At 40.3% G+C, this 24,546-nt stretch overlaps 1 protein-coding gene across 3 annotated transcripts in view; it reads right to left on the bottom strand.

Annotated features, from left to right (window-relative positions):
• KLHL14 (kelch like family member 14) overlaps positions 1-8,772 on the bottom strand; it is a 97,821-nt gene extending 89,049 nt beyond the window's left edge. Inside the window, exons 1-2 of one of the 3 annotated variants that reach the window (XM_032310276.1) lie at positions 8,190-8,772; positions 6,425-7,417 (exon numbers count right to left, since the gene is read on the bottom strand). In XM_032310276.1, the coding sequence (XP_032166167.1) occupies positions 6,425-7,417; positions 8,190-8,317 (1,121 nt within the window). In that variant the 5' untranslated portion in view covers positions 8,318-8,772. Of the gene's footprint in view, positions 1-6,424; positions 7,418-7,699 lie in introns of all 3 variants that reach the window. The other 2 variants (XM_032310278.1, XM_032310279.1) reach the window with 2 other exon arrangements.
• Positions 8,773-24,546: the final 15,774 nt, after the last annotated feature.

Genomic DNA, 24,546 nt, shown 5'->3' with positions numbered 1-24,546 from the left:
TAGCGAAAGAAATCTCAGCAACCCCATTATATAGCCTCTGAATCTCAGAACTAATAATTAAGTATGGTAGACCAATGGCAAAGAATTTTGGCTTTCCAAAATATTCCTCTCACTCCTTTTGTTCCGGTGGGTTTGAAGAAGCACTAGGAAGTTGTAACTTTTAATCTCTTCTGTGATGTGGTAAAACAAAGATATGGAAGTTGTAGATTTGAGTATGCTTTCTGTATAAGCCATATCTATTAAATACACTCACAACCAGGGAGTATTCTTCAGATGATGATGACAGACTCCCAACTCAATCCCATCTATAGAATTAGACAAATTATTTATCTTCCCTGAGCCTCAATTTTCTAATATTTAAAAAGAAGAGAATAATGTTACAAGGACTAGAATATGTAAGTAAGCTTATGTCAAGCTCATAGAAGTCACTCAACAGTGACAGTTACTATTGTGGTTGGTAAACAACACTGTATGTGTGTCGATCATCTTTAAAATAACCTCCATTTTTATTTCAACATTGGCTTTGTCAATTCACACTTAACTGACCAAATCCTAAGTGTCCACCCCAATTATACTTAAGAGCAATATTAATTCAAACTGAATTCACATTTCTAAATCAAGGTCAGGTACCTGATCTACTGAGGGAGACGGACACCTAAACCAAACCTACAACAGCAGGAGTGTTCCTCCAAAGGTTACTCATTTTGGAGAAGGCAGGGAGGTACTACAGATGTACTCAGTCCAGCTAACTCACTTGGAAGTCAGGAGTCCTGACAACACGTACCCTGATTAAAGCAGCTGGAGATATGGGATGGCATTTAGAAAAATAATTGTTCATGTGTTCATTTATGTGTTTTGACTAGTCTGCTGGACATGTGTCTGTCAATCTTAGCAATGTGTTAAATATACCTGACTAATTTCGTAGTAGAAATCATTAAAATATCATACAAGTGATATTTAAACCTCTTCTGAATAATGACCAATCTGTGTTAGCTGGTTCTCTTTATCGTACACTTGAAAAAAATGAGCAGCTCGTTCACTTTTTAAATTAATTACTCTTTACTTTCCTGAGATAGCTATTTAAATTCTTAAGCCTTATAATGTAAAGTTGAGATTCTAATTTGGAGTTGGTAGAATTATTGAGACTTACATTCTTTCCAAGCACAGGCAGAAATTCTTCCCACAAAATTTTGTGTTGCTCATTGATATATCCCAAGTGCCTAGGACCGGGGTTGGCAAACTAGGACTCACAGAACAAATCTGGGATGCCTCCTGTTTATGTATATGCCCTCCCTCCGGATGGTTTTTATGTTTTCAAAAAGTGGGGGAAAAAATCAAAAGGAGAAGAATATTTCATGACATGTGAGAATTATACAAAATTTCAGTGCTCATAAGTGATGTCCTGTTATAACACAGCCATGCCCATTCATTTATGTATTGTCCTGTTTTTGTGCCACAAGGGAAGACTGGAGTAGTTTTAACAAATATTGTGTGACTCCTAAAGCCAAAAAGAATTACTATTTGGTATTTTACAGGAAAAAAAAGTCTGACTCCAGGCCTAGAACAAATACCCTTCCTTAACTTCTTTTAAAGTCAGACACATTAATATTTAACCCTCACAAGTTTCTTTCCAAAAGGATAGCCTTAAAGTCTATATATAATACGAAGGACGATCACTAGATCATATCCTAGCACAGAGAGGCTCATAGCAAGAAGCAGAAAACTGTGGATGAGAACACAAACTCCAGAGCCACAATGCCCAAGCTCAGACTTTGGTTCTAACCCTAAGCAGCTGTGCAACTGTAGGAAACATGCTTAACTTCTCTGTGTACCAGTTTTTCCATCTATGGAATGAGGCTAATGCTGGCACTCATCCATTAGGCCTGTTTTGACCATTAAATAAGTTAATATTTGTAAAATGCTTAGAAGATCCTCTGGTATAAAGTAGCTGTTGTAAATAAAGTGATGTATTTTTACTGCATTTTTAAGTTAAGAAAATAGAGACACTTGGAAATTGGCTAAGGTAATGAGTGAACCTCAACATGTTCATAAATACGGAAAAAATATAAGATATGAATTAAAATTTGAACATGTCAGGGGCGCCTGAGTGGCTCAGTCCTTAAAATTTGAACATGTCTACTTTTGTCAGTAAATCCTCTAAGCCAATACAACACATTAATATCTGCTCTAATTGCCTTTTGATTGTAGGATATAACTATTTGGCTCCCATACCTGTGATATAATTTTGTAATCAATGGTCCTGTTTCACATAATAAACAAATTGTATTCTGAATGGTTGGGTAACTTCTGATACAAAAATCTAACTACCTAACAACTTCTAATCTGAGGGTATCAAATTGACATAAAGGGAAGTAACAATTTAGAGAATACATGGATACAAGATTAGTTTGCTTTGCTAAGGTTGTTATTCAGGCCTTAGGAAGAGAACTGATAGAAAATACAGTCCTACATTTAAAGAAACGCTTTCTAAGCACCAAAGCCAGGAATCAAAACTGTGTATTAGGAAATTTAATAGCTTTTTAATCATTACAAGTCATTTTAGCCAATAGATAATTGTGCTCCTGATGTTTAAGTAGATTTTTAAATTAATTTATATGAAATCTTTAAATAGACTCTTTTAGAGAGTGAAATCTTTATAAGGTAGCTTGCTTTCTTCTGTAAAATATAATCTCTGGAAAACTACACTTCAGTATAGGACTATACATGGAACTGTAATAGCTGGTGGTTAAATGTTTTTAAAAATATGATTATTTTCACCAATGCTTTCCTATTACAGGTGTGTTCCTGTAGAAGCTTCCGTGGATTTTTGTTATGTGCAATCGAGGAGCATATTGGTGAAGTGCAACACTGAAGCTTTCTTATTTTATAATCTCAATGCTTTCAACTTTCAATAAGCATTTATTTAACTGTTATGTTATGTGAGATGCAATGAAAATGTAAAAAAGAAGTTAATGAATCCAGGCCAAATTGACTTATTTGAACAACTACTAAATTATGCACTAAAGTTTTAAAAATAGAAATAAAAAAGAAACTTCTGGGGTTGATTAGGCTAAACTTAGACTGTATGTCTTCTGATATTTACTTATTAATGTACTAAACATTGCATGTGATGTCACTTACTAAATCAAATTTTCATGCTCTAGAAGCCTTTAAAAATGACTCTTCCAGAAACTTTTGAAGAACTTATTTCTTAAGTTTTATATTTCTTGCAATAAATCAAAAAGAAAATAAGAAATAAGACTTCGGATGTCTTAATTTTAAGTCCTTTTCTCTTAAATTAGTTGTGCATATAAAACTTATTTCTTAAGTTTTATATTTCTTGCAATAAATCAAAAAGAAAATAAGAAATAAGACTTTGGATGTCTTAATTTTAAGTCCTTTTCTCTTAAATTAGTTGTGCATATATTTGAATATAAGATAGTAGGTCTTTTATTTTTAATTTATTGTTCTTATACTTAATTTGCTAAAATAAAACATGAATCTAAGCATAAATGGCATACTCAGAAAGACTAAGCCAACTAGAGCAAAAATTAAATATTAATTTGGGTATTTATAAAGTCTTCAGGCTTGGGTTGCTTTATTTTTCTAGATGTAATAAAAATTCAAAATTACTTAATAATCTTCAAAAATGTTTAAAATATTGTTATTACATTAAAGCCCTACTTTCTACAGATGAACATGTATTCTTAAACAAATAAATTCTTTTTGAAGTGATTCTATTTCCTTATATTTTGTACTTTTTCCAACAGATTAATCAATTTTAATTTTTCAACTCCTTGCCTAAATTTGAGGACTCCTTTCATGTTTAGACTTTAACACTATAGGTGGATAAAAAGTAATATATACAATGACTCTCCATTCAGTTGTCTTCAGTAAAAGTGGTGCATTTGCATAAGCTATTGTTTAGCACATTAATCCTTCTGTTAAACTACATGTAAGTCTGAGAGAACACTTTTATATTCTGCTGATGCTGTAATAAATGGACCAACATGATACTATTGGTTACAACTTCCAGCATTTTTGTCTACAGTAAAGTTAAGATCTTGATGGTTAGTCTTACATTTTTTCTGCAAATTAAGATTGGAGTAATGTAATTAGTCCCCCCCAAATTAAAATGCCACAGCTACCAATAATGGAACAAAAGCTAAATTATATTACTTTGAGATCAACAACAGGTTCACACGAACTGTTTTCTTCCGTGTATCTTCTGCTTTTAAAGAAAAATACAGGTTTCTTCCTACCGCAGAAGTATCAGATTCCTGCAGCATCCATGACACTTGTAAGCATTTAGTGGTCAGACGCCACTACATATCCTTCAAATGATATGGCCCAGTGAAGCTGGAAGGTGTCATCACCGAGCCAGGCAGCCTGGTATCTCAGCCATCCACCAGGACAGAACCAGCAGGCCCCAGCTGGTATGCTGAATCCAGACGAAGGTGGAAAATGGATTTTGCATTCTAATATTGCATTCTAATATTGTGTTCTAATACTGAGCCCTAGAAAATACTTATTAAGTACAAGTACATTGAGGGCTTCAGAAATTCTTTATGAGATCAAATTTGTAATGCTTGTATCCCAAAATCACTCTTAAAACAAGTTAAGCCTTAATCTTATTATCCCTCTGGGTTTCTGAGTTTCTACTAGATTTTACATGTTTTTAAAAATACAAATAAATGTATGTTCAGGACTATAACTGTGTTGTTTGAGTTCCTGAATATGTATATATATTCCTGAATATGTATAATATATGCTAAGTTAAATATACTTGTAAGTTATTTGAAAGTGATAAAAGTTAAGAACAGAATATTAATCATCAGTGCCCATTGACGTGGTGACATTTGCCCACTACACTAAGTTTCGATCTTTAGGCAAATGAAAAACTCTTACAAAATAAAAGTACATTCCATGTTCTTCTTCACACCTGGACTCCTGTGCTCACTATTCAAGCACACAAGGGATTGAATTCTTGCTTGTGCTATTGTCCTACTGTCATTTATGGACACAATTCATTAACTCATCTCTCACATAAGAGTAGAAAATCAACTTAGAAGGTTTCTAAGTCTAAGGTTTCCCATAACTCTGTGGGCCTCACCTGAACACCAGTGCTGTACAGAATATCTTCCTTTTCTTACATTTCTACCTGGGTCTAGTAGAAACATCATGACTAAAAAATAAATATTTAATTCCACAAAGGTGCATGAAATAGCCCCCCTTCCCCACTTTAGACATCCTTTTGAATGGGAAAATACCATGATGGATTTTTAGACCATGTAACGCTCCAGTGGATTAGGCTGTGGTGGTCTGGCATCTGAAATCGTGATGTTTTATCATGAGACACTGAGAAGATACTGCTTCTCTTTTTTAAAAAGAGAAAGAAATGCTCTGCTAGGGCTCATTAAAAGGGGTTTTAAGATTGGAGACAATAAAACAGGACTGTCGATTCCAAAGCTAAAAAGAAAACCCAACAACTGTCACATTTTAAAAAGTCATTTCCCTCTCCCCTCTGACATGAAACCCTATTTGCAGCACACACAGGCACATTCCAGAGAGCGACAGCAAGTCCCCAACTTCTTTGTGACTTCAGAGCCGGCACAAGGACCTAACTGGAAAGGAAGGAAGACTCCCCTCCTCCCAGTTTTCAGCAGCGCTCCCCTTAGAACTGGGAGCTGCTAGGCACGATTCACTCTGACACCCTGAAACCTCTTGCTTTGCTCCCTTTTAAAAGTGAAAAAGAAAGGCTTTCCACAAGACAGAAAGTTTGCCTGGATCTGTGATGCCAGAATTTCCGATAGTGGCCCTAATAGACAAAAGGGTTGGGAGCTCTAACTTCCAAAGGGAGCAGTAGACTCAGTCACTAAACCCAACAACAACAACAACAACAACAACACAGCAACAACAGACCTTGAGTGTCTGACAGAAAGAATGAAAGCTCTCCTCGTGGAGCGTGGCCAGGGCGTTCCTGCTCACCCACGGCAGGAAAGAGGTGGAGTGGGGTGGGGACTTGTCATTGCAGAATCCTCTTCCTCGAGGAAGCTCATTTTGAGATTTGGAGGGAGGACTGCTTAGAAAGGGTCCCCGAGCGGCACTGGGAACTGCCCGGCCTTTGGCCCCACCTGCCTGTCAGTTTCAGCCCCCAAGTCCCGCATTTCTCTCTCTGGGGATGTTGGGAACGTGGGCTTTCCAGCGCTCAGGGATGCTGTTAGGCCACTTTCCTGTTGACCTTTTGGAGACTCCGAAATCAACTTTCCCCACACAGTCTGAATTGTTTGTTTGCATTTGTTTTCAGCTCGCCAGAGCCTCCCGCGCAGCCCACCCCTCTCCCCACTCCTCTCTGCCCCCCTCCCCTCCCTCAGGCCTTTCTTGCTCCCCTCCACCCCCCGCCCTCCTCTTTGTTGTCTCCTACCTGCTGGCCAGGCTCTGCCTGCAGTGCTGCCTGAAGGGCATCAGGTGGTAGTTCATGGCGTCCAGCAGCAGCTTTTGGCAGACCGGGTCGGTGCGCATGAAATCCACTGACTGCACCCGCTCCACCAGCTCCGGGGCCGGGATGAGCGCGAAGCGGAGGCGCTTCATGAGGTCGGGCGCGTACTGCATGCGGGTCTCGCGGTCGTGCTCCAGCCACAGCACGGACATCTGGAAGAGCGCCAGCTCCGACTCCACGGGGGGCGGCAGCGAGTCCAGCAGGGCGCGCATCTCTTCGAAGTTGAGCAGCAGCACATCCTCCACCAGGTACTTGTTGGCCAGCTTCTTGGTCTCCTCCAGGCCGTGCAGCGCAGCGATCTTGCACACCTGCTTGTAGTTCTGTACCGAGATCTGGTCGTTGAGGAACTGCACGCAGAGCTTGGTGACTTGGGGGATGTGCAAGATCTTGCTGACCGACAGCACCTCCTCCACCGTGTCCAGGGAGAGGGTCACGTTGGCCGTGTAGAGGTACTCGAGCACCAGGCGCAGCCCGATGGACGAGCAGCCCTGCAGCACTAGGTTGTTGATGGCCCGAGGACTGGTCAGCAGCTTGTCGTCGGGGGAGGAGGAAGGAGTCCCGGGCTCCTCCTGCGGCGGCTGCTGCTGCTGCTGTGGCGGCTGCTGCTGCGGCTGCTGCTGCTGCTGGTCCTTGGGGGCCCCCAGGCCGTCCTGGCCGCCGACCCCTCCCCCGAGAGGGGGGTGGCTGGAGAAGAGCGATCGGAAGTACTGCGAGCAGGAGGCCAGCACGGCCTTGTGGCAGTGGAACTGCTGGCCCTGGGCTGTCAGGGTCACGTCGCAAAACAGCTGCTTCCTCCACAGCAGGTTGAGGCCGTGCAGCAGGTTGTCGCTGTGGCTGGGGTCGAAGGTGGAGGTCCTGTCCCCGGATCTGGACATGGCGAGCTGACTCGGCGCACCTGGCTTTAAACCCTCCTCCAACCTGGCAGACAGGGGTGGGGGATGGGAGGGAGGGGTGAAGGGTAGTGGAGGGGGTGGGGTGTGGTCGGGGTGGGGAAGGGTGTGGAGGGGAGGGGAGGGCGAAGAACAACAATCAGTGTTCAGCTTGGCTCCTGCCCAGCGCGCCCCAGGACCCCGACCCCAGGAGTAAGGTCTGAAGGCGCTGAATCCGTGAGCGCCACCAAAAGAACCCTGTCTGGGGTCGGGGCGCCGGTTCAGCTCCCTGCTACTCCTCTCGCCACCGCCCACACACTTCGTCCCTCACTTTCCTAAAACCACCCTGGCTCGGCTCTTGGCAGCGACAGGGGTGGCAGCAGCGACGGCAAAGTGGCGGCGGAGGCCGAGACACCTCGTGGGCTTGTGTCCATGCCGGGCCTGAGAAAGGGAAAGGCCAGGGAGTGGGGAGCCGGGGGTTCCCGGAGAGCGCAGAGGCGACCGTCGGCAGAGGTTCCAGGTCAACGTGTGCCTGCAGCTTTGCTTTTCGCAGTTGATCCAGTTTGGGGGGTAGGAAAGGGGACCCGACAAGCGTGCGGGTGGGCGATTCTTAGCTCTCCAAAAGCTGGGAACCCCTTCGATTATCCGTGCTGCCCCGAGAAACTCCTAGGCTAATAGTCTGAGGTAGCAGATAAAGCCCTTTCTTCTCCCGGGAAAGTGCAGTGGAGCGCGGTGAGGACCAGCTCAGTGGACTCGGCAGAGGCGGGAGCTGTCCTTATCAATTCTAGCTCATTTCCCTCACCCCGGCCCTGCCTGCTTGCCTGCTTCGCAAACTGTTGGCTTCCCCGTCACCACTCAGTTTTGCTAATTTTCCAGAGACGCCTTTAAACCTGGCAGGAGAATCCTTTCGGCCCCCCACCCCCGACCCCCTCTCTCCCGCCCCCCGCATTTCAAAGCGCGGAAGTTCAGACGTGTATCTCCCCTTCTCTCGCGGGGCGGCACCGGGGAGACGAGGAGGGAGGAAGTGGGGCCACTGGGGTGGATTTAGAGCAGGACCCCAGAGGCCCGGAGGGATTCACGTGAAAGGTTCTGTCTCCAAGGCATCAGGAACAGTGGCTTTAACTCCAGTAACTGTGAGAAGTTCAAGTTAACTGGCAGGTGTTGGGGGAGGGGGTGGGGGGCTGTCCAATGGAGGGGGGGTAGGTTCCGTGCAGGGTCTCTGCATCCCACCCAGCATCTCCGCGTGAAGCCTCAGCTTCCCCACGAGCCCCTCGGTAAAACCCCCAGCGACCCCCCACTCGGGCACCCCCATTCCCCTGGCCCTGGAACTACTTCTGTAAAAAAAGTCTGAACCGCCCGCATCTAGGCGGAGGACGGCAGGATGGGGGGGAGGCAAGGCGAAATCGATACGCCAGGTCCTTAACCTGTAATTGCACCTTCCAGGGCCGAGCAGAGAGGGACCCTCTGCCCACATCCCGCCCGCGCGCCCGCCCGCCGGGGAGAGCCACCGCCGCCGCCGCCGCCGCCGCCGCCGCTCGGCTCCAAGGGATCCCGCCGGACCTGCCCCTTCCACTGCGGCTCACTCTGCCCTGCCTGGCGCCAGTCCTGGATCGCCGGTTTCCTATTTATACCACACTGGGCTCCTCTCGACTCACTTTACCATCCTGTTCCAGGTGGACCCTAACCTCCCTCGAGCTCCCTCCCCCGGCAGGACCCCCTCCCCCACCGGCCCCCAAAGATCTGGGTTTCCTGAACATCTCCCAGAGTCTCTCCCTTTAAGTGGACCCGGTCATACCTCTCTCTCGCTTTCCCCGCTTCGTTGTCTCGCTCCCGCCCCCCCATCCTTTCCTGTTCCCCTTCCTTCTTGTTCTCCTCCTTTGCCTTTCCCCCTTATCTGCTTATTTCTTGCAATAGGAGTTTTATTCTTTATGAGCGTTTGCCAGGCAACTAACCGCCCCCCCCCAAAGACTCCCTCCCCATCCCTTCCCCCCCGCCAACAACCCAAAAGACAGAACAAAATACACGCAAGGCAGACACAAGGCCAGAAACTTACCTGCTTTCAACCAGCTGCAAAGTCAAGGCTCACTTAAGCTCCCCCCCAAAAATCAATTGTCCTTCCTTTTTAAAGGTTTGCTCTCTCCTTGGGAGGGGGGGAAAACACCTTCTGGTTCCCAACTCCAGGCAGTCACTCTTTACAATTTATTTTGTCGTACATCATTTGATCACCATGAATTAGCAACAGCAAGAAAATGTAGGAGAGGGAGAAAAGAGAGAAAGAGAGAGGGAGAGAGAGGGAGAGAGAGGGAGAGAGAGAGAGGGAGCAGAGCTTTCTGCAAGAGAAGAAGAAGAAAAAATGTACGTGTGACAAATTATGCTACCAAGAAACAACACATCATTATCCTTGGGCCTGGGGCTCAGTGAGTCGTAACGAGAGTAATAGGAAATCCACGGTTGGGGAGAGAAACGGTCGTGCTTGGCCAGTAGAGAGAGACCATACAGGGGGATGGATGCTGGAGAGACTCGCAAAATTATGGCTCAAGGCTATTGTAAAAATTGTCGAGCGTAAATGACTGCGATTTCAAACATCTTTGGAAGAAAGAAGGGGAAAAAGCGAGCCCCCCCTCCCTCCCTCTCCCTCTCTCTCCCTCTCTCTTCTCTCTCTCTATAAAGAACCGTCAAGTTTTAGTGCGCATTGCTAATTAGTCAATTTCTCTCTGCCTTCACAGGCTGGCGACTTCGCTGCTGAGCTGAAACTGCTAATTTCTGTGACCAGCTTTTTTCTTAGCTGTGATCTGGATGAATGAGTAGCTGTCTCACAGAGATGACAAAAATAAACTCTAATCCCCCCCAAAATTTCCACTACATCTTTCTCATGCATAGATTTATGATCTTCAAGCGCTCTGTGCAATATGCAAACTTTTTTTTTGTGTCTGTATATATGCTGTTGTTTCCAGATTTCACTACATTGGTATGCTGCTTCCTCCCCCCACACCATGAAATGCAGAAAACGCCTGATCTCAAAGTATGCCAAGATGCCACTTTCTAGTGTCTTGGTATTTGGGGTTTGAGTCTAATTTGGAAGACACTAGCCCTTGCCTAAAAGGTGAGTGGCTGAGTGTACAAACTGGGGGTGGGGGAATTAGAGCTGGTAGAGGGAACAGAGGACAGCCCTTTGCTTTACATTTGTTTCCCTGCACTACTCAAGCCTTATGATCTTGTTGGAAAATATATTTTCTCTATCATTTTGTCTGGTTAAACAACCATCTCCAAACTTCTATGTCAGCTCTTCAACAGATAAGGGTTCAGAAGTCATATTTTTATTTAATTGAAAGATGATCATATTGTTAGCTTTGTCTTTCAATTAAGAGTCTTTGATTTGCAGGAGCTAGAATCAAGTGCTAGGAAATCCAGCTGCAATTTCACAAATGTCACCTTTAAACTTTGGACTTCATCTGATATATAAGGATGACCACATAAAGCTCACGTTTTTGACCCTGCTTAGCATGCAAAATGACCCCCCAAACGATTCTGGAATTTTCACTGTACCAGAGATTCATGTGCATTTTGGTAGAGGACATGTTCTCTGGACTTATCTCATGATGTATTGCGCCCTTACATTTATAGCCCTACATTTCGGTTGTCAATGGGGGTTGGAGGTGTCCAAGAAAGAAAGCAAGAAATAAAGCAAAAAAAGGAAGACATGCCCTTGAATAAAATGAACATGAAAGAAACCTGGACATGAGTTAAATTGAGTTTTCTTTGCTATTAAATATATGAATATGATTCATTTCAATTTATATGTGCTCTGATCAGTAAATTTATTAATATACACATCAGGACACCACTGAAAGGCTGTCTTCTCATCTTCCCTTTTGATTTGTGAGATATGGAAAGACACCTGCTTAAGAGAGGGGCAGAAAACTGAAAATTCTTTGGTTTAGAAATAGGGAATTCCCCACTTAGAATAATAAACATTAACATGCATGTGGGATATTTGCTCTTAAATAAATGAAGAAGGATTGAACTGAAACATTTACTCTTCACAAAGGCCCTTCTCTATCAAGGTCCTAGGTTATCTGAGAGTAAGATACTTTATTCAGATCTTGCAGAGATGCTGCATTTCACATTTCATATTTATAACACAAAGCTCAAATACATGGTAAAATAATAGAAAAGGATTTATTATTTATTTATTTATTTATTTATTTTTAGAGCAGGGAAAAGAAAGGGAACAGATTATCCAAATCTTCTGGCCCTACTATTTGTTTTGAATTTTTCCTTCTTTGAATTTTCCTTTCTTATTTAGGTCTTGAACAGGAAGATTGTGTAATTGTGACATAGGGTCTTTTGAAGGGGTTCTGTGCATTAGCAATGAAAGCTATCAAATACATGCAATATCACCAAATTCTCGTACACTAACTGTATAATTTGTATAATATGCCTTTGATGTTTACCTATTATGAGCTTCCAGTGAAGTATTTGGAACTAAATCCAAAGATGAATAAGAGTATTGATCTCTTAAACTACTGCCATCTTTCCAAGTTCTCATAAAGGAAGTAAGATGTGTTTTGAGATCTCAAAATAACTTGATTTTGAATTTCTATTTTTTTTTTTTTACTAATAAGCTATATTGATCACTGATTACGACTACAAGGATCTTTGTTGCTCCCAAACAACATGAAATGCACATTTTAAGAATTTTAACTATAATTTTGATGCTTATTTAACAATGAGAGTGGAAGGGGAAGAGAAGGGTTGGGTTGGGGTCTTGCAATTCTAAAACAGCTGTTGAAAGGAAGTGGCTAGGCTGTTTCTTCTGGATTTTAAAGTTACACTACATGAGAATGTTTAAGATTTCAGAGAAAAAATGACAATTACGGCTGTTTTGTAAGCAACTAAAAATAACATTGATGATTAAAAATCCCTTCATAATCTATGTGCAAACCGGTGTATAAATCATGTAAGCCTCACACCTCCAATATCTTGCACTGGCTTTGACTGAAATTATTGCAGAACTCACAAATGATATGACACTATTTACAATAAATCCCGTTATGAAAGATTCAATTTGCAGCAATCAGATGTTAGCTACTAAGCGATTGTAAGTATTTGAATTTTACCCTACTTCACTGTTCTACGTACAGAAATTGCATCTGTGTGTTTGATCTGTCCTGCTGAGCACTATCAGCAGCTTGCATCTCTGCCACTATTGTTTTTAAAATGGCAGGAAGGACGTGACTAGTGAAGAGCACTGAGCAGGACGGATTGCACATGGCATAAGAGAAGCCCGAATTGTCTTAGAAAAAAAGCTAAATAGGATCCTGTAGTCGTCTAATTCAAGCAGTCTTCATACTTCGACAGGATTATCAAAATTATTCATCAGTGAATCTGCATTTAAACTATATACAGTGGAGAGATTCTGGAACTGCTGCCGCTGAGCATTCTACTCCAGCTTTGGCTCAAAGCTTGTCTGGTCAGCCCTCCCCTGTGGCAGGGACCCAGGGGGGATCAGTGGCTTTGATATCTCGGGACCACCTCACCGGACTGGATGAACTTCAGATTATCTTCAGAACGGTTCCAGAAGGGTTTTTGCTGCTTCCCGTGAAGGGGCAGCCACACCGAAACTTTATTTTCCTCATTCTTGACTTTTCTGCTTTAAGATTTAGGAGTGACCACCAAATTATAGAAACACCAATGCCCGACCTGTCCCGTGTTGCTCTTGGTCAGTAAATACTACTTCCTGTGGGCTGACCTTCATGATGGTTACCTTTGTAAAATGGATGAAGGGAGGAATTCTTCCATTTTACAATAAAATTGAGCAAAGAAGGACCCCTTAAATCCCCCAAGCCAGGGAGTGGCAAAACCGAGAGAAAAATGATAGGTTTTCTACTTGGGTAGACATGGCCAGAAATATCGCAAAACCAGCAGCTTCAGGAAGCTTCTGGAAGAACAAAAAGTCTGAAATAAGAGTAAAAGATAAGAAATGGTACAATTGGCTAGCATCTAGTCAAAGTCAATGGTTTACTCTTGTCCCAGGGTCAAATCAAAGTCCTTGGCCAGTACCCCAGGTACTGTTATAGCTCTTCTGGGAAGTCCGTTGTTGTCTGCTTTCTGAAATACACCCCACTCTCATAGCACATCTGTATGTTGTATCCTTAGGAGAGGCCTTGGTTTTCGACCTAGAGAAATCCCACCTAATCTCAGCCTAAACTCAGATTTCTTTCCACTTTGAAACTCTTCTTGGCAACTAGGGACAGAATAACCATAGCTAATTCTTACTGAACTCATTACTTGTTTGGTGGACACTAGCCTAAATCCTTTAGATGTTTGTTTTCTTAATCCTTTTGCTAATCCTGTGAGAGAGTATGGTAGATTGTAAAAATGGAGCCAATTTTCTATACTTCCTGGTATAAATACCCCATTATAAAGAGGCTCTGCTGTTCTCCCTGTAAGAGCGGAGTCTACCTCCCCACCCTTTGAAAGTGAGCTGGCCTTGTCCCTTGTTTATCAATGGAATGTGCCAGAAGTAACTTTGTGCCAGTTCCAGGTCTGAGCCTTAAAAGGCCTTGTATGCCTCAGCTTCCCCTCTTTGAGTCCTGTCCACATCCATATGAAAAAGCCCAGGTTAGCCTGGTGACAGATCAGATACCACATGATCCCAGCTGACCTAGGATGTAGGAATGGGCCCGGCTGGGACAGAAGAACCAACATAGCTCAAATTTACCAACGCGCAGAGCTCGTAGTGAAATAAATGGCTGTTGTTTCGAGCCATCAATCTTGGGGGTGACTTGTTCCCCCGAAATTAGCCAATAAAGAAAGGTACCATTATTCTAATCTTACCAACAAGCAAAATGAAGTGCAGAGAAATCAGGTAAAATTTTCTGGGCCACACAGCTTTTCCAAGATAGAGCTAAGATCCAGACTAATACAACTTGACTCCAGAGATGAACCATTCGGCTACACTAGCGACAAAAGAAGTGCCTGCCTTCTGTGAACTTCATTCATTTATTCATCAAGCATATGTAAGGTATCATTACATCCCAGACAACGTGCTAAACGTGGAAGATATGATGATGAGTAAAACTGCATTCTTGCCCTCAAGGGGCTAACATTCTAATGGAGGAGACAGGCAGGTAAATTAGACACAGCATGTGAATAATTACAGTGTGATAATTGCTCTAATAAGAGTATGTGTAATGAACTACTGGAGTGGAAAGAACAGGCTTCTAATTTCCTTATAGTACTTATTACCTGTAATACTCTTTTGACATTTATTGTTTACCACTTTCTATGTTGTTTTGTATGTTTGTTTCTTATTTAGGTCAATATATTTTTGATCTCAGCTAGATTATAAGCTTCTGGAGGAGAAAAAACCTGGTATCTGATAAAATCTCCCATGGTCCACAGCTCTGTACCTTGCTCAAAGCAATTACTCAATAAATATATTGACGGATGATGAAAGATGAATTTTCAGATTTTTCAGGGTAACATCAGAACGAACAAGGTAGTATTTCATAATCAGGGACTGTGTTGGGCATTCAACCATGTGACCTTACTCAGTCTCTTGATTTTACTGATCTACTGTCTAAAAATTAAAAAATATCTTTTTAACATTGTGAAATAAACATTTATTTCATAGCTCATTGATAAGAGTCTGATAGGACCTCATGAGAGTTTCCCTCAAATCCTTCACCTATGGCAATCATCACTCAGCAAAGTGCTCTAAAAATTTGAAGGGAATAGTTACTTTTATGGAAATACTGATTCAACTACTAAACCAAGGTAGCACAAAGTTGTGTTTCTAAGCCTGCATTCAGGAAGCAGACCACTTACATTTGAATCCTAGCTTTGCCATTTTCCATCTTTGCAACTTTAGGTAAATAACATTTCTCTGCCCAGTTTCCACATTCAAGAATGAGGATAATTATCGTACCTGCCTTCTAGGATTTCATAATGCTTAAATTTTGTCAATATTTCTCAAAGTGTTTATAACATTTCCAGACACATGGCAGAGCCATGTGAATGTTTGTTAAATAAAAAAATACACCGATGTAGCTAAAGACTTCTTAGTGTTCCTTTTATTCTTTCTTTTCTGCACACTAGGCCCAGAACCCAACAAATACAGGATAGAAGGAATAAAGACATCTGCTTTTCTCAGGTTTGCAATAATTCATAATTCTATTCCAGAAAAATGGGTTACTTTAACAAAAGAAGAACCATTATTTTTTACTTTATTCTTTCAATGTTTTATGTTTTAGTTTGTTTTCCTATAGTTTTAAAAATCACCATTCTTTTATCTTTGGGAACATTGGTGTTCTATGTACATGTCTTAAGGAATTGAGATTCTAAAAATGTAAGGTCATTTATTATTAGTAATAGTTTGATGATAGGTTGTCGAATATATGCCTGACTCTGAAAAGTGGCTTTTTGGCAATAGGCCTTCATGCCAATGACTGAGATGAGAGAAGAGGTCGTTGGGCTTTCGCCCCTGTCTTTGACATTATCTGTGACCCTGGACAAATCACTTTTATTCTCCAGGTCTCAGTTTTCCCATATTTGGAAAGAGCATTTCCTTCACTGAACTCGTGTGGGGCTGCATTGAGATAAAACTAAAGTGAATGCGCCTCAGAGAACAGTTGGGAACTTTTCTTCATGACTTAGGAATAAGATGAAGGTTTCAGTAATACAAGAAGAAAACAATCCTACCCCTGAAAACTGCCCAGAAGCTTGAGGCCAGAGTATTTACCAAGTCATCTTTGGGGAAATAGTCATATACAACCAAATAAACAATTGGAAGCATTTTGAGTGTATTAACAGAAATTATGTGCACTCACAAATAAACCATTTTATATGCATCAAAGATTTCCAAGAGTTGGGGTTTATGGAAAAGTACTTGTTTTACTGTAGAAATGCCATATTCTGAATGTTGAATAAAGGAAGGTATGGAAATGGTTCCCTATGAGCAAGACAGTGCAGCTTTATCACAAAGAATTGTCACCTAAATTTGCAAATTATCCTAATCACCTTTCCCACCCTCAAAATTTTCTTTTCTTTCTCTCTCTTCCTTCCTATCTTCCTTCTTTCCTTTCTTTCCCTCCTTCCCTTCCTTCCTTCCTATCTTTTTCTTTCCAATTTATTTATTTATTTTTTAGAGAGAGAAAGAAAGAGAGATTGGGGGAGGGGCGGAGGGAGAAGGAGAGAGAGAATCTCACGCAGACTCCCAACTGAGTGTGGAGCCCACAGGCTGGATCCCTGGGATCATGACCTGAGTTGAAATCAAGAGTTGGCTGCTTAGCAGACTAAGCCACCCAGGCGCCCTTCAAATGTTTCTTTTATTTGTGGCAATTTTTTTCTTTCTCTTACCAATTCTTAAAAATGAAGATATGTATTGCTGTGTTGGAATATTCACCAGACCATTGAATTTTTCATAATCAAGAGACAGTGATGTAAGATTTTTAGTCAAGTATCTATATGCTTAATCAATAAATATTATTGTATTTACAAGGACATACCATCTTGAGTAAGGTCCAATTTCCCTTACAGATGAGCTGTTTATACCTTAAAATATCTATTTATTTCTGCTCTCAGTTTCTTTGATATTAGTGCAAATTTGTCCAATTGTCCATTTTCAGAATAATCTTTGTTTCTCTCTTATTTTTTCACCATAGCCTACCACTTCTGCACCCCACTCTAGTACACCCAATCCTATTTCTACTTCTATTATGTTTGTTTGAAATATAATATTTAATTTATTTTTTTATTTTTTTTTTTTAATATATTTCACAATACTTCAGAAAGTTTGAATTGCTCAAAGTCAATGGCTTGATGTCGCTACACTGTTGAAGTTTTGTTTGACAGTTTGGATACATTTTGGGAGTTGGTTGGCTGAGGTGACATACAATTCAAGAATTCTGTTGGGTATTTCATTTCATTCTATTTTTTAAAAGACAACCAACTAACTAAAGGATGTATTTTCTCAAAAGTTGATGGTAACATACAGTCGCTGCTAAGACAGCATGGTAAATCTGGACTGGACCCTTTTCATTTTGACATTACATATTATTGAGCTCAACATTAAAGTAACATGGGTTGAGATAAGGATTGGTTTAAGTTCCCTGTAGGCACTTGAATCTCACTGGCAAGAACATTTTGTCCAGCTTTATCTTGTTTTATGTATATTAATTTCCTTGGCTTTCTAACAGTAGTCAAAAGAAACCAAACGCTTCAAAAGAAATGTCAGGAACACTCCTTTGTGAGTGTAAGATGGAACTCTTTGCAGTTCTTATCTTCAAGAAAGGCTTTCAATTGTAATATCCCATAAATGTAAAAATGCATGTACTCTTGACCCAAAATTCTATGGCATCTCTGAAGTGGGTAAAAGTTGTCAGTTGAATCTCATATGTAAATGCTTATTTGCCTATTTAATGAATATGTGCTATCGATGGTTGGGAAAAGCTCAAATATAATGAATTTAGGTAATGAGTACAGTGTTTAATTTTGAAGGTAAAAATGTGTGTGTATATTTGCTGTTGTTCTCCAAAGTTATTATTCCTCAGCATGGGTAGTTGTTAGTACTTGCCAAGTCTATTTTTTTTTGAAACTATTATTAATATGATATTTTGTTTTGTTTTGTTCCCCTAAGCTATAGAGGTATTTTTAAAATAATTTTTAAATTTTAGAATAGATTTAGATTTACAGAAAAATTGAAAGGATAGTACAGAGTTCCCATATACCTAGCATTCCGTGTCCCCTATTATTAACATCTTATGTTAGTATGGTGTATTTGTTACAATTAATAAACAATATTGATACATTACTATTATTAACTAAAGTCCATAGTTTATTAAAATTTACTTGATTTTTAACCTAATTTCTTTATTCAGAATCCCACCCAGAATATCAGATTACATTTGGTTGTTGTATTTCCTTAGGTTCCTTTTAACTGTCCAGTTTCTCACACTTTCCTTGTTTCTAATGACCTTGAGTTTTTAGAGATACTGATTTGATAATTTAAAAATATCTCCCAATTGAGAATTGTCTGATGTTTTTCTCATGATGAGACTGGGTTTATGGGTTTTTAGGAGGAGGACCACAAAGGTAAACAAGGTGACATTTTAATCTCATAATATCAAGGGTACATGTGAGCAACATGGCTTATCAATGTGGATGTTAAACTTGATCACCTGGCTGAAGTAGTATTTGCTAGGTTTCTACACATTGAGGGTAGCGCCCCCCCCCACTTTTTTCCTTAAATTTTACTCCTTGGAAAGAAGTTGTTATTCACAGCTCATACTTAAGGAATGGAAGAGTTATGCTCCAACTCCCTGAGGTTGAAGTATCTACATAAAATATCTGGAACTTGTCCGCAAAGGATATTTGATCTATTCTTCCCCATTTATTTATTTATTTAATCTTTTTTTTTTTTTTACATCAGTTTGGATCCATGGATATTTATTTTTGTTCTTTGGGTTATAATCCAGTACTAGTTTATTCTGTTGTTTGAACTGTTTCAGCTTCAGCCATTGGGAGGTCTTTCAACTGGCTCCTGTATCCCTCGATATATTCCCTATCATTACTGTCCTTTTTTGCTTCTTCCCAGCCCTCTTGACCCCTTCCCTCCTTTCCTCCCTCCCTCTTTTTCTCCCTCCCCATTTCCATCCTTCCTTCCTTTCTCTCTCCCTTCCTCCCTCCCTTCTTTTCTTCCTTCCTGGCATGGCAAGATAGTGCATGTTCACTTTGTATAATTCATGCTTTAGTCTTAGGATCAACCATTTCTCTAAGAATTTTGCTTCTTTTTATTGGAGATGGTATTAAAAATGAAGAGCTGAAAAAAAATTAAAAAAAAAAAAAAAAGAAAGAAACGAAGATGTGAGCCTTGAGTGTGCTAGTTGCTCCTGGGATGTTTCCTTTAGACCTGACAGCAGGCAAGACAAGGAAATATATGTATGTATAGTAATCCTGTATGTACACATATCTATACATGTTTATATAGAGAACCATCTGCATCCATATAAACTAACCATGAGTTCATACTGATGTCTCCAACTTTCATCCATCACCAACCAACTTGATTTCAACTTAAATGGTTTACATGTGAAAAACATGAAAGGAGGAAGAACAGGCAAAATAGTGTCCTTACTTTGGGGTTGATGAGACCAGAGAGTACACTGAGCTTTTGTAGGATATAAACAAGTGCTATTATGGAGGAACAAGCCATTGAGTAATGGTCTTCAGATTTATTATTTAATAGGGTTATACTTCAAATGTGTAACATGCAGAAAATGAATACTTTGCCACTGAAGTCCAATATTTTTTCAGTATCTTTTCAGTAGGAAAGATGTCAGAGTTCTATAACTACAGAGGAAAACTCAAACACAGGCCTATTGAGAAAAAGCTATAAGGAAAAGCATCTCAGACCTAGCCTGATCTTGTTTCTATCGGTCCTGATGAACACTGGAAATTCCATAATAGGACTGTTGTAGCTACAGTTGATCCAATAGTTCATAAGCCCAGGGGGAACAGGAGAAAAGATCACAGGATTTAGAATTGAAAGAAAAGTATTTGAAGATCTCCTCTATCATTCATTGGTAACATAAACATCCTAATGCCTCTAACCTCAATTTTCTCATTTGTAAAAGGGGATAATAATAATTTTGTACCATTTATATTTTAAGGGCAATATAACAGTCAAGAAAGCAAACAAATGTGAAAATAATTTTTGAATTGATAAAAACAATGCAAAAAATATTATAGGAGGAGATATGTCCATGTAAGTAGCTGAGGATGATATAACATGGTGATCAAGAATGTTGATTTTGGAAAGAGACTGGGTTAGAATCTCAACTACACAATTTCCCAACTGTGTAAAATTAGGCAAGATACCTAATTTCTCAAAGAATCAGGGTTTTTTTGTAGGTAGAACTGGATTCATTTAGATTTCAGTTTAATCACTTATGGAGTAGAGAGGAGTAATTTCCTTTTTAGCTCTAAATCTCCAGGTCTGAATCTCTATTTCCTTGAAATGTTGACTGAAGCACTGAATATAGGCTCCCAAATCATAACACAGAGTTTGGGTAAATTCTCTTGAATTTGGGAAGCAGGAGGATTGGGCCACCCAAGCAAGCTATGAGGGGCCTCAGATAAATTATGCCTGAATTCAGTGATCAGGGAAAGCTGTACCCTGGAAGGCTTCTTCACTTGCAAGGCTCTGGGAGGGGTCCCAGCAATGTGTAAAATTTCAAAAATAAGACATTTTAATTGTAACCAATTAAAATTTCTCTCTATTTCCACTTGAACTTTCTTTCATGTCAGATGGTGTTGGAGAAGGAGCCCTAAACATTTTTGAGACACTGGTGAAACAGAAGTTGAACAGAGAATGTAATGTGAACCGAGTAAGATATATTAGGATGTAATTTATGTGCTCACAATTACTTTCACATAGAGTTAGGTTATTATTAGCTGCCCCAATGAAAGAATGACTACTAGGAATATTCTGGCTTTCCACTGTGCTGACTCACACACTGTCAAGGAAAAAAATTAGATTGGAGTTCTATTGTGATATGAATATGTACTCTTGAAATAGTCCTTGAAAAATATGGGGGTATTTAAGATGATTCCCTGCACAAGAAAATTGAAATCATATAGTTAGTGTATGAAAGTGTATGAAAGAAATTTATCATACATGTTGGGAAGCTGAAAAAAATTTTCTAAGCTATCAAAAATTAAAAAAACAAATTTTGATCAATCATGGCAGAAGAAAGACTAGAAACACTGATCTCTTATTTGTCCTCTAGAAAACTGTATTACAAGATTTGTTTGTTTGTTTGTTTTGCCATCGTACATTTTGAAGACTTATAGGTCTTTATAAGTCTTTATAAGACTTTATAAGTCAAAATTTCATGGAAAGGAGCATTATAGAGGTATATGTTAGTTAGCTAAAATTACGTTATTTTGTGGACTTTGCAAGGTTTGTGGTAGTGCTAGTTTTTTGAAATTTGTAATTTTAGGCACCAGAGAGTGTGTTATCTACACCATGTATTCTTCTTTAAGAATTCTGCTAAGTCTGTAACAAGTAGCTGTGGAGGTAGATGGATTTCTGTGATGCACAAAGATACAGAGCTGAATATAGATTTCCTTTTAGAGCCTTCTATTTCAGGAATTCCTGTGACATGAAGAGTTGAGGCTCTAAGAGCTTCCTTCTGTTTGTATGGCCTCCTTCCCTGCTGACTTGGAAGAATCCTGTGGCTCCCAAGGGCCCAACTTGCTGCCTGGAGCCACTTAAGCCATTAACTCGTCACCACTGGGCCTGGAAGAGTTGGACTTGTCTCCCTTGTGTATGCAGGTGGGTCTCACTAATGTATGTATGTGTGCGTGTATTCATTCATTCAACAAAATACCTAATGCTGTGTGTGAGAGGACTTTTGTCCTCACATGTTGTTTCTTAGAACAAATGCTTTGAGGTCTGTGCAATGGAAGAACTGGCGCTCTAGGACCATCTAAGCACCCTGTCACTTAATATGCTTCTGAAATCTGCAGAGACTAAAAACTCTTCTGGTTTCATAACTCCTAATCTGACTTTTCTTGAACTCATACACATACACGATGGTGGTTCCCCAACCTTCACCCCAGATTGCTTTATTCTAATGGCACGTGTCAGAAATCTGAGGGTGTATTTGTGCTAACTAAATAAATTTCTTAATAAAAATGTAATTTATTAAAGTAACTTAAAAACCACAACATTATTTGGGAAAATAAAGTACTGTTGATCAAAACATCTGAAAACAATATAAATAGTCAACTTTTCTCTACCAGGATAAATATGATAATTTTGCATGCATGTTTATATCCCATTCTTGTACATAAACACGGGAGCACACAGATATGTATGTGAGTGCACACATGAATTATATTTTCCCATACATACACATCTACACCCACATAGATATACATAGTGTACTTATTTACTGTATATGTGCACTTTGTAAAGCTTAAAAATTGCTTTACCCATCTTTAGAGGGTATGACTTATTAAGATACTGTTTTAGGACCAATGTAATAGCTTTAATGGAGTAAGAAATATTACCTGTCTCCTATGACCCACGTGGATTCTGCTATTTGAGAATATATACACATTTGCTCAGTGGCTTTGTGTATTTCCCCAGAGTGGGGCACCAGGTGGCAGATGCCAATGTTAAGCAACTAAAAAAATTTCACTCTACTCTCTAACTATTTCAAAGAGTACATCAGTACTCAGAACCTAAATTTTTCTACAGCTCTGCCCCATGATATGGAGTAAATGGAAGGAATATGCTCCAGGTGAAGGGCTTTCTGAGCCCATTTCTGGCATCCAGGCAGCAGATGGTGACCGATGAGTCTGAGCTATAGATCATTTAGAGTGAAGCTGGTCATTTTACCCTCCACTATCTGCAGAAAACACCAACCTGTGATTACAATATCCCTGTCAGAAATTAACTGGAGGCTGTGCCTGTCTTCCAGGACCCCCTTCGCGTTGGAGACGCTCTCCTGTTTGCTCCCCCCACACCAACGGAGAAGATATGCAGTTCCACTATGAGGGCCCACGGGTAGCTTAAATAATTTCTGAAGTTATAGCTTACTGTAAGCTTTCATGCACTTACTCTGCTGAAGAAAATGAATTTACTACATGGAATCACACTTCTCCTAAAATATCTCTGGGTCTCCACAACCTACAGATATATAACAAGCAAAGGCGTGCTTATAGGCACTGATCTATTAAACCATTTTCCTAAAATACCTAGCCTTTGCATATGAAACAGAAACAAAAAATCATTAAACCTATGGTTTGCCAGACAATTACTTTGTCAAATCTCAAGAAATTGCATAATAAATTGTATACATGCATCAAACATGAACAGCAGAGGAGTATAACAAGCTATGTATTTCCAGTCTGCTTGTTCTCACATTCAAGCAGTAGCTTTTGTTTTCAAGAACAATTCTATATCCCTTCCGAAGGCTTTTTACAAAATACAGCCATACATTTATCTATCAAACTAAGTATAAATAATTGAGACACTTAATATGCACAGTAATGGGGAAATGCACGAATAACTTCATTATTAATGTCTATTGATTATTTATGTTTTCAAATAAGCAAGTGTGCTGCTAGTATTTTTATCATGTAAATCTATATGTGTATTTTGGTTTTACCTGTTTATTGGCAAATTTACAATCCACATTATGGGCATTTTTATTGCTTTGCACACTTATTTGCTATGCACATAACCAAGGTCAGTTTACAAACTGGTGTTTACTCAATTTGATTACTATGTTACATTTCTGAGTTTATTTTCCCTTTGGAAAATTAACTGTACAGGGAAGCCCAGTAAATCTTTACTTAAAAATTCCAAACTTTAGATTGATTTCAGCAGTGAGTTTGTATTGATCTCAAAAGCTTTGCGTTCCTAACTAAAAACTAATCTTTATTTCACCCTTTAGTGACTGCAGTCATAAATATGCTCACTCCTACCAGTGTAGAGTGGATTAATGGTTATTGGAGATTGGGGCTTCCAACTGAGTGTGGGAAACCTTAACCTTTGGAGGACAACATGAAGGCATTTACCCCTTGTCAGCTATAATCCCTAGGTCCACTTTTGACATTTACCTGAGTGTTAAAGAGGAAGCGGAGCAGGGACTGGGGAATAAAGCTCCAGAGATCCTGCTTGGCTATTAATCACTCACTGTTAGATTGACTGCCGTGCTTGATCTGGCTGCTTCCGGCCATCAGAGTCACCAAAAGGCCTGGCCCTGACTCTCCACTCTGGGACCCGGGTTAGCTCCTCCTGGGGAAGACTTTTCCTGCCTGCCTGTCTGCAAGGAGGGGCTTCTTGCAACGCCCAAACCCATCTGTCATTACCCTTCCAACTTTGCCATGTTAACAGAACTAATATTCTGAGGAGTATGTCCAACCCATTTGTATGATCTAATTATAGAGAATAAGAGAGTTAAAAAGGAACAAAACATTTTGTTATCAAGGGATGACCAAGAGCATTCCAGGCAGCAGTAGGTGAAAGGCTGACAAATGGTAATGAAGCTGCAAAGCAGTATTTCTCAAAGTGTGGCCCTGGATACCTCCAGGATCACAATGACTGAATGAGAAGGTCAACTTAGCATCTCCTGGGCACCAGCATTCTGAACTTCAGCA

Source organism: Mustela erminea, chromosome 13, assembly GCF_009829155.1.
Source record: "Mustela erminea isolate mMusErm1 chromosome 13, mMusErm1.Pri, whole genome shotgun sequence".
Lineage (NCBI taxonomy): Eukaryota > Metazoa > Chordata > Mammalia > Carnivora > Mustelidae > Mustela > Mustela erminea.
Note: the sequence above shows the minus strand (reverse complement) of the source record. Positions and strands in the feature narration are given on the sequence as shown.